The sequence below is a fragment of the Salvelinus sp. IW2-2015 genome, linkage group LG14, assembly GCF_002910315.2.
Source record: "Salvelinus sp. IW2-2015 linkage group LG14, ASM291031v2, whole genome shotgun sequence".
Lineage (NCBI taxonomy): Eukaryota > Metazoa > Chordata > Actinopteri > Salmoniformes > Salmonidae > Salvelinus > Salvelinus sp. IW2-2015.
In genome coordinates, this window is record NC_036854.1 from 2,603,110 (window position 1) to 2,614,445 (window position 11,336).

Here is an 11,336-nt window from a genome sequence, read left to right on the forward strand (position 1 = left end):
AGTTGGAGTGACAAACCTACAGGACGGTAGCTCTCAGGAACAGGGTTGGAGTGACAACCTACAGGACGGTAGCTCTCCCAGGAACAGGGTTGGAGTGAAAACCTACAGGACGGTAGCTCTCCAGGAACAGGGTTTGGAGTTGAAACCTACAGGACGGTAGCTCTCCAGGAACAGGGTTGGAGTGAAAACCTACAGGACGGTAGCTCTCCAGGAACAGGGTGAGTGAAAACCTTACAGGACGGTAGCTCTCCAGGAATAGGGTGGGAGTGAAACCTACAGGACGGTAGCTCTCCAGGAACAGGGTTTGGAGTTAAAACCTACAGGAGGATATTGCCAGTAACAGGGTTGGAGTGAAACCTACAGGACGGTAGCTCTCCAGGAACAGGGTTGGAGTGAAAACTACAGGACGGTAGCTCTCCAGGAAACAGGGTCGGAGTGAAAACCTACAGGACGGTAGCCTCCAGGAATAGGGTCGGAGTGGAAAACCTACAGGAGTAGCTCTCCAGGAAACAAGGTCGGAGTGAAAACCTACAGGACGGTAGCTCTCCAGGAAACAGGGTCGAAGTGAAAACCTACAGGACGGTAGCTCTCCAGGAAGCTCCAGCTCTTGATTCAGGCCCTACACCCAACAAGGGCACTGCGTTCATCCACCTCTGGCTGCTCGCCTCCCTACCACTGAGGAAGTACAGTTCCCGGTCAGCCCAGTCAAAACTGTTCGCTGCTCTGGCACCCCAATGGTGGAACAAACTCCCTCACGACGCCAGGACAGCGGAGTCAATCACCACCTTCCGGAGACACCTGAAACCCCACCTCTTTAAGGAATACCTAGGATAGGATAAAGTAATCCTTCTGACCCCCCCCCCCCCCCCTTAAAAGATTTAGATGCACTATTGTAAAGTGGCTGTTCCACTGGATGTCATAAGGTGAATGCACAATTTGTAAGTCGCTCTGGATAAGAGCGTCTGCTAAATGACTTAAATGTAAATGTAAATGAATAGGGTCGGAGTGAAAACCTACAGGACGGTAGCTCTCCAGGAACAGGGTCGGAGTGAAACCTACAGGACGGTAGCTCTCCAGGAACAGGGTTGGAGTGAAAACCTACAGGACGGTAGCTCTCCAGGAACAGGTGGGAGTGAAAACCTACAGGACGGTAGCTCTCCAGGAACAGGGGAGTGTGAACCTACAGGACGGTAGCTCTCCAGGAACAGGGTCGGAGTGAAAACCTACAGGACGGTAGCTCTCCAGGAACAGGGTTGGAGTGAAACCTACAGGACGGTAGCTCTCCAGGAACAGGGTCGGAGTGTGAACCTACAGGACGGTAGCTCTCCAGGAACAGGGTCGGAGTGAAAACCTACAGGACGGTAGCTCTCCAGGAACAGGGTTGGAGTGAACCTACAGGACGGTAGCTCTCCAGGAACAGGGTTGGAGAACCCTGGCCTACAATGTTTGTTCAGTATGGTATTTCTCCATAACATCTCCAGTGGTTTTGATCCTTGATTATAACTTATTTTACTTCGATGTTTCTTAAACTTCTTATCCCTCTGGGCTCCTAATAGCAAGTAACCGACACCCATTCATGCAACTCTACTCTGTCACAGGAAGAGCTGCGCGCTCCCTCTCCTGGACGTTCTGCCTACACACACACATAGAAATTGTCTTTCTTATTGACTTATTCACTTCCACCTAATAAGCTAGACTTCTACATATGACGAGACTACTTCTAATCGGAATCAGCTTGTTCTTCATAATCTAGTCAACCCCCAATACTTATCTTTTTCTTCGAGTTATTAGTGTACGTAGTAGTGTGGCGTGACCTACTGAATTTACAAACAGTCCCTGGTAGCTAGACAGACGGCGGTTTTTATTCGCAGGATTTCTTTGGGATTTGAACGCGCGCCGCACCCAACGGGCCCAACGTTTTTCCTGCAGCTACTACTATCCATCATAACATCTCCCTTTCCGAGCGGAAATATGAAAAACTAAATATTTAATTTACTTTTTACTGGGGGAAATTTCTTATGTTTTGACCGTATAGTTACTTTTGCAGTTGAACGCCGCACAAGCGGGCCAACGTTTCCTAACAATCCTACGCTGATTTATGGCTAACATGGACCGTATAAGTGACTTTTGCATGCTGGAACGCCGCACATCGGGTGTGGCATAACGTTTTCCTACAACCTAGGTGATTAATGCTTTGACCGTATAAGCTACTTTTGCAGACTTGTTCTTGAAACGTCGCACAATCGGGCTAAACGTTGTCCTACAACCTACTTGATATTTATGCTTGACCGTATTAAGCTACTTTTGCAGTGGAACGTCGACAATCGGGCTAACGTTTTCCTACAATCCTAGGCTGATTTATGCTTTGACCGCTATAAGCTACTTTTGCAGTTGAACGTTCGCACATCGGGGCTAACGTTCTTCCTTGCCTTTTCTAAATATTTATCATCCGTTCAGTCCTTCTTTCAAAGCTTGAGGTACATGAAATTTAAAGATATTAACTACTAAATAATCTCACCAACAAGACCCTTCTGCCGCCCGTGAATATCCCACCAAGCAGACCTTTCAAAAATATGTTAAAAAGCCCGAGCCATCCTCCAAGCATAGATGAGCGCAAACCAACCGCTATCATTTAAGCTACACATTCGACACGGTCTGATCCTGACATCTGAGCGCGATTTGCATGGCTGCCACTCTAATCAACACAAGCAAAGTTACATCTGCACTCTAGTTCACTCTCAGTCTCGTATACATGCGGCCATACATTTATATTTAAATTTACAATGCCCCTAAATTTAACAACAATACATGCAAAATTCATATTGATTCTAAATGTCTATTTTGTATTTAACTGTTTATTTTAGGAAATTTGAAAAAGAGACTTACGTGGCGCTCCCGCGCTGAGACAGTATCTCTCGGAATGGCAATCTTACGCATTGACCATTTCAACTATTGTAAGAACTGCTTACCGTCTAGGTGCGGCGGGCCACCCTTGTTTGCTCGATTGTCCAAAGAAAACTTGTTCATCAGCCAAGATACACGTTCCCAGTCCCTATCAGCTCCTGGCTAGCTCGCCAAATATGTCGGTGGAAAATCATTTTCAAATACAACGCTACCAAACTTTTTAAAATCAAACGATGCTCGTTTAATTACAACGTACAGCCCACTATAGGAGCATGTTGTTCCCCCGCGGATAACCACACGACCCCGCGAAGCAAACCCGCGGAACACACCGCCGCGGACACCCCCGGTTCCCAACATTTATACATAAATAGCATATGGGTCCACCCCCATATGCAAATGAAGCATCAACTTCCCCTAATTCTTCCTCCATCCTCCTTATCTTTTTAGTTCAGGCTTTCCTGCTTGTTCACGCCTACTAACGCCGCGATTATCCTGCTTTCAGTTAAGATTATTAAATCGTAGGCGCAGAACCCATGGACTTGTCTTAAAAATCAAATATGATGTCCTCTCTATACTCTAGGCCTATCGACTCCATACCCTGTATTCTCTAGATTTCAATGCTCCCAGCATGTTCTCTGGTATGTCCTTATGGAATTGGCAGTACTCTATGTCATGTACTTCTTCATCATTAGTGAGAGTCAGTTGCCTTACGCATTTTCTCTGTTAATGGTAGCTTTTAAGTGGAATGTGCGTAGACATATAAGTTGTGTGCCCAATTGTTTTATGGGTGCCATTTGTGTCTTGGTCAGTCTGTCAGCCACAATGAGAATAAGGAGGCCAGAACGGCTCCCTTAGTATACTCCATTACCCACTGTCTCATTGATTCAACCGTGAACATGTGGGTTCGGTTAACTTTTAATGTTCAGCTCGTCTCTATGTGCTTGATATGTTATTCCATGTCTTATTTACTAACTACAGGTTCCACACATGGGAACATACAGGTGTAATTCTGAATTACAGTTAGTCATTCACCATTCTAAGAGAATCCTTGCAGCTAATAGGCTGTACCTCAGTGTGTTCTAGGTTTTAATTTAGATAGCGGTTCCCACACTTTGTACTGGAGACTGATCTGTTTAGAATGCAATGTAATTGTCAGATATGATTCACAGAGGCACCCATTTCAAAAAGTATCTTATATGCCAAGATCTTTAAATAGAAGGAACCTCATCCACTAATCCACAGTAGAAAGTAGGAGTGTTCTTTCCTTGCAGCAAAAGGTTTAAAGGATGTGTAAAGCCTCTCGTTACTCACACAGAAGTTAACATTAGCATACATTCCTACTATGAGGAGACCCAACCAGAGTAAAGAACACTGCGTCAATTCTAGTTCAAACCCCTAGGATCTTGTTTCAATTTCTGCAGGAACCCAGACCAGATATCTTGTATTTGGTAACATGACCATAAAAGCATAATGTTTAGACGGTAGCCTGTATCAGTTATGCATTTACAGTACACTGAAGGAGACAGAGTGAAGTGAAGGGCTGAAAGGCTCATGTCGGGGCGATTTGGGATATATGCTTTTTGGTGTATTATTCTTAATTGTGATTGCCTTAGTACGATTACATATAGATATTGTTTTTGCATTCTCCCAAATGTGCCTCGCCAACATCTCTTCGTCAATAGTCACAGACATAATTCTTTCTCCCACACTTGTTTCACCCTCTGCTGTGTGTCGACAGCAGGAAAGACGCACTTAAAGCATCATAATATAAACAGACTTTACAGACATTTATCCTTTGTTTAAAAAAAAAAGAACTTCCTCTCAATGATCAGAGCACCATACAGGCGAGTACCAATTAAGGTTGGTGTCTCTTCACAAGATCAATGTCTTAGTTGTAGGAGCCGGAAACAGAGTCCTCGTTTGGGAGTCAATATTTTCAGTCCACCATCTGCCTCAAATGAAACAATAGAATCTTATCAGCAAATAAGTCATTTAGTCTGGCGTATGCCCTTATAAGCCAAAACTGAAAGCCAGCATTCCAGCAATCCTTGACCAAAATCTGGGGTTGTAAGCGACAATCGGGGTAGACAGAGGTTAGTTTGACCTTCCCAGGAAGCTGAACTGACCTCCAAAACCATTGGAGTGTGTTAAAGTGTAATAGGATTATGGCAGTGATCTTCTACAGACTTGAAACTTCCTGAAAAATGAAAAGATCCTTTAAGGGGTATTTTGAAAGAGAAGTCTCAAATGTCGAACAAATAGAGGAGTATCGTTTTTGTGATCCAATAGAAATATAACATAGCGTGGGCACACCACGGCTGATAGAACCTGATATTGGGCTGATCCAGCCCCCCATAGAACTTGGGCAAGTCTGCAATCTTGCCAGTCTTGAAGCACTTGGCTTGCGTACTTTTTACATCCATATGAATAGGAACTTAGCCATTTACATCCTTTATTACCCTTATTGAGAGCTATAGAATACTCTGGGATACATATGGATTGGGAGTAACAGATATCTAGGAGTAAACAATGTTCATTTTCAAGAGGGATATTCAATGAGTGGATGTCTAAACAATCACGCGAAATGGTGACTCAAGCATCAGCCATGAAACTCTTTATACGTATTCCACTACCAAAACCCGTCTGGTCCTTGGGGCCTTACGTTTTGCAGAATTCTGAATGGGCGACACAGTTAATCTCTTCGTCGGTAATAGGGGCATTTAAGTGGAGAGGACCTGCTTTCTTCGGAGAGTAGTAGGGAAGCTCAATCTTAGAAAATAAATTCTCCATTAATTTGGGTGCGTTCATTTGGCAGTCTGAGGCATAAAGTATTTGCATAAAATTTCTTAAAATGAGTCAATTTATCAATTTATTGTTCATATAAATGATGCCATTCCGAATCAGTAATAGTAGCCATTGACTGTGAGTCAGCTCTCTTTTTAGCTAGGTACGCCACAGTACTTTCCTGGCTTATCGCCGATGTCATATAGGCTTTTTGCCTGACAAATCCCTTTTTCTTTTCAGCGCTGTGTTAGGAGAGAGTCCAACGTTGATCTAAGAACTGATAGTTCCTTTAATTAGGGCAGGAGTTGGGAGTTTTAATGTAGTCCCTTCTCTTTTATTCCTGAATTCACCCTCTACCTTTTTTCTTTTCACGCTTTTTCCGCCTCGTAGTGTCTCGTGTATGCATAATCAGACCCCTGGCGTACGCTTTACAGGTTCCCAAAGAAGCGAGGATTATCTTGTTTTTTTGATTAAGAAGTTTATATGTAGAAAAGAAAAGAAAATGCTTTTAAACTCTGTAAAAAATATGATGTGAACGTATGTCCTTTAAGGATGTTGATTCAACTCCAATGTCTTGAACAGATTGAATGCCCCGTTGAGTTTTTATGTCCAGGATCACCTCCGCAGGACACTGCAATCAGATATGAAACCTATGCTTCCTTAATCCTCAGAGCGGACTAAACAGACGGCAAAGACGTCCTGGGCATAAAAAGTAATCTATTATAGTCTGACATCCAGGATGAAGGCAGAGAAAAAAAGTCGATACTCTGCAGTTGGAGGGGTGAAAAGTTCTCCCAAAGATCCCAGCATACCCTCAGATTGTCACAAATAGCTTTAAGTGACTTTAGCTCGAGGAGAGAGTGAAGCCTATCACCGCTGGGAAATTTATCAATAAGGGGGGTTCAACAAACACATTAAAATCTCCTTCCAACCACTGCTCAGTGTACTGAAAAGTATAGTAAATTTCTGAAAAGCTAGAACGAAAAGTACACCAGATAACACTTAGTGAGGAATTCAGCAGGGGTGGGCAGCAGGTGATAGAAAGAATGACTTCCATATGGAACATATGTTTCGTGCCCTTTAGTAACCGTACGCATGTGAATATAACAAAGGCGTACCCAAATTGGTATCTTTCACCACATATTCAAACTTAAAGTATGGTAAGTTCTTTGTGACAAGAATCTGTCTATCACTCCCATCTCTCTCTCGTCTGAACCTACAGGACGGTAGCTCTCCAGGAACAGGGTTGGAGAACCCTGGCCTACAATGTTTGTTCAGTATGGTATTTTCTCCATATGCAAAGCTATGAAAGTTACTAGTCCCGTTGAGAAAATATATCAACAATGGTTAGAGGAGACTTTGTCAGGTCCTTGATTGATGAGATTATAGGCCTACGTACCCTGTTTGCATTGTAGTATAAAACTACAAGATATCTGTTGCAGACGTTGAATCCAGAAAGGTGATCGCAGGCATTCTTGGCATCAAAGATGTCCTCGTAGACCACATAAGCTGTCCCTCTTGATTCCGGTGTGTTTCCACTGAAAGACAGTGCATAAGAATACATACATTTAGACAAGACAATGGTGACACTTTGTGGCTGAATACCTGCCACAGTTCTGCAGACTAGCCTACACACAAGGTGATGATACATAAACTAGCAAACAAACAGCAGAGACCTGAGGACACCATACAACCTGGAAATGAGCTGCCTGGCTTGAAAAGACAGACCAGATACAAATTCAATTAGCACTGAGGTGTAAAGTAAAAAGGGCTTTTGGCCCAACAAGTGTCAGGAGTCTTTGAGGCGCCCTCTGAAGCCCCCTACTGCTGTTCAAAGACCATTCACTGGCATTTTCTACGAGAAATCTGCCTCCAGAAATAAAAGCTTCTTCCAAGTGGGTGTGACACACACCTACTCCCATGCTGCTTGGATTCCATCTGGCGATTTGTTCACCGTCTGCCCTGGCCTGTCTCCCCCTGTCTGGTACAGGTACCTCCACCACACCCACCCCTCTCCCAAGCTTTCGCTCTCCTCCAGCACTCACACACTGTTGGGGCGAGTGACTCTGAATTTACAATGGCTAGCCCCAAGTCGTTTTTTTAATTTTTTTATTTCACCTTTATTTAACCAGGTAGGCTAGTTGAGAACAAGTTCTCATTTGCAACTGCGACCTGGCCAAGATAAAGCATAGCAGTGTGAACAGACAACACAGAGTTACACATGGAGTAAACAATAAACAAGTCAATAAAAATATATCAACAATGGTTAGAGGAGACTTTGTCAGGTCCTTGATTGATGAGATTATAGGCCTACGTACCCTGTTTTGCATTGTAGTATAAAACGACTAAGATATCTGTTGCAGACGTTGAATCCAGAAGGTGATCGAGGGCATTCTTGGCATCAAGATGTCCTCGTAGACCACATAAGCTGTCCCTCTTGATTCCGTGTGTTTCCACTGAAAGACAGTGCATAAGAATACATACATTTAGACAAGACAATGGTGACACTTGTGGCTGAATACCTGCCACAGTTCTGCAGACTAGCCTACACACAAGGTGATGATACATAAACTAGCAAACAAACAGCAGAGACCTGAGCGACACATACAACCTGGAAATGAGCTGCTGGCTTGAAAAACAGACCAGATACAAATTCATTAGCACTGAGGTGAAAGTAAAAAGGGCTTTTGCCCAACAAGTGTCAGGAGTCTTGAGGCGCCCTCTGAAGCCCCCTACTGCTGTTCAAAGACCATTCACTGGCATTTTCTACGAGAAACCTGCCTCCAGAAATAAAGCTTCTTCAAGTGGGTGTGGACACACACCTTCAATGCTCGGTTGTCTCCACCAAGTCTGTCCCAAACAAGTTGATTTGCTGGTTTTAAAATTAAACTTTCAAATAGCTCTTTGTTGACTGTTGCTGGGTGCTATCGTCTTCCATCAGCACCGGCCTGTATCCTACCTGCCCTAAGCTCTCTCCTGGCCCCTTACAAAGTCTGAATTTGTCCTGCTAGTGAACCTAAACTGGGACATGCTTTAAACCACTGACAAGTCCTAAGCAATGGGACTCCCTAAATCTTTCTCAGATTATCACCAATCCCACAAGGTATGACTCCCATATTAGAGGTCGAACGATTAAACGGAATGGCCGATTAATTAGGGCCATTTCAAGTTATAACAATTTGGCTTTTTTTTTTTTTTACACCTTTATTTCATCTTTATTTAACTAGGCAAGGTCAGTTAAGAACACATTCTTATTTTCAATGACGGCCTAAGGAACCTCCTGAACGAGGCAGAACGACAGATTTTTAACCTTGTCAATCTCGGGGATCCAATCTTGCAACCCTTACAGCTTAACTAGTCCAATGCTCTAACACCTGATTACATTGCACTCCACGAGAGCCTGCCTGTTAGCGAATGCAGTAAGCTAAGGTAAAGTTGCTAGCTAGCATTAAACTTATCTTATAAAAACAATCAATCAATGACTGCTCATTGCTCCAATGTGTACTTAACCATAAACATCAATGCCTTTTCTTAAAATCAATACACAAGTATATATTTTTTTAAACCTGCATATTTAGCTAAAGAGAAATCCGGTTAGCAGGAATATTAACCAGGTGAAATTGTGTCATTTCTCTTGCGTTCATTGCACGCAGAGTCAGGGTAAATGCAACAGTTTGGCCGCCTGGCTTTGCGAACTAATTTGCCAGAATTTTACGTAATTATGACATAACATTGAAGGTTGTGCAATGTAACAGGAATATTTAGACTCATGGATGCCACCATTAGATAAAATACGGAACGGAATAAACGTTTTGTTTTCGAGGTGATAGTTTCCGGATTAGTCAAAGGTATATGGTTTAGAGAGAAATAGTCGACGCGTTATAATTCCTGTAATAACGTGCGGCTGAACTTGAAAAGGAGTTCCTTCTTATTTTACCGTTCATGTCTTCCATAGAGAATGTCTTGATCTACTTCAAATAAGGTCTGTGTTTGGCGGAGGAGCAGACTGACAGGGGACCATGCAGACAAGCTCTGCTTTCTGCACTACAACCTAAAACTTCTTACTTGGGAATATTGAAGACCCATGATAGCTGGTGGTTCGTTTTAACATATGTTTTCATGTTATTTGAGACTAAATTGATTTTATTAGTATTATTAATTAAGTTAAAAGTGTTCATTGTTCATTCAGTATTGTTGCAATTGTCATTATTACAAAAATGTGTATGATAAATATATATCACTGCTCAAAAAAATAAAGGGACACCTTAAACAACACAATGTAACTCCAAGTCAATCACACTTCTGTGAAATCAAACTGTCCATTAGGAAGCAACACTGATTGACAATAAATTTCACATGCTGTTGTGCAAATGGAATAGACAAAGGTGGAAATTATACGCAATTAGCAAGACACCCAAAAAGGAGTGATTCTGCAGGTGGTGACCACAGACCACTTCTCAGTTCCTATGCTTCCTGGCTGATGTTTTGGTCACTTTTGAATGCTGGCGGTGCTCTCACTCTAGTGGAGCATGAGACGGATACTGTCAGTGCAGTCATCCAGGATGCAACATAATGCGAGCTGTGCAAGAGTTTGCTGTGTCTGTCAGCGTAGTGTCCAGAGCATGGAGGCGCTACCAGGAGACAGGCCAGTACATCAGGAGACGTGGAGGAGGCCGTAGGAGGGCAACAACCCAGCAGCAGACCACTACCTCCGCCTTTGTGCCAGGAGGCTGCACTGCCAGAGCCCTGCAAAATGACCTCCAGCGGCCACAAATGTGCATGTGTCTGCTCAAAGGTCAGAAACAGACTCCATGAGGGTGGTATGAGGGCCCGACGTCCACAGGTGGGGGTTGTGCTTACAGCCCAAACGTGCAGGACGTTTGGCATTTGCCAAGAGAACACCAAGATTGGCAATTCGCCACTGGGCGCCTGTGCTCTTCACAGATGAAAGCAGGTTCCACACTGAGCACGTGGACAAGACGTGACAGAGTCTGGAGACGCCGTGGAGAACGTTTGCTGCCTGCAACATCCTCCAGCATGACCGGTTTGGCGGTGGGTCAGTCATGGTGTGGGGTGGCATTTCTTTTGGGGCCGCACAGCCCTCCATGTGCTCGCCAGAGGTAGCCTGACTGCCATTAGGTACCGAGATGAGATCCTCAGACCCCTTGTGAGACCATATGCTGGTGCGGTTGGCCCTGGGTTCCTCCTAATGCAAGACAATGCTAGACCTCATGTGGCTGGAGTGTGTCAGCAGTTCCTGCAAGAAGGGGCATTGATGCTATGGACTGGCCCGCCCGTTCCCAGACTGAATCCAATTGAGCACATCTGGGACATCATGTCTCGCTCCATCCACCAAAGCCACGTTGCACCACAGACTGTCCAGGAGTTTGGCGGATGCTTTAGTCAAGGTCTGGGAGGAGATCCCTCAGGAGACCATCCGCCACCTCATCAGGAGCATGCCCAGGCGTTGTAGGGAGGTCATACAGGAACGTGGAGGCCACACACACTACTGAGCCTCATTTTGACTTGTTTTAAGGACATACATCAAGTTGGATCAGCCTGTAGTGTGGTTTTCCACTTTAATTTTGAGTGTGACTCCAAATCCAGACCTCCATGGGTTGATAAATTTGATTTACATTGATCATTTT

General features: G+C 44.0%; 1 protein-coding gene across 1 annotated transcript in view; it reads right to left on the reverse strand.

Moving 5' to 3' along the window:
* Nucleotides 1-11,336, reverse strand: part of LOC111973371 (splicing factor 3B subunit 6) — a 20,445-nt gene that overhangs the window by 1,993 nt on the left and 7,116 nt on the right. The window contains exon 3 of the mRNA XM_024000715.2: nucleotides 7,088-7,226. Within this exon, the coding sequence (XP_023856483.1) occupies nucleotides 7,088-7,226 (139 nt within the window). The remainder of the gene's footprint in view (nucleotides 1-7,087; nucleotides 7,227-11,336) is intronic.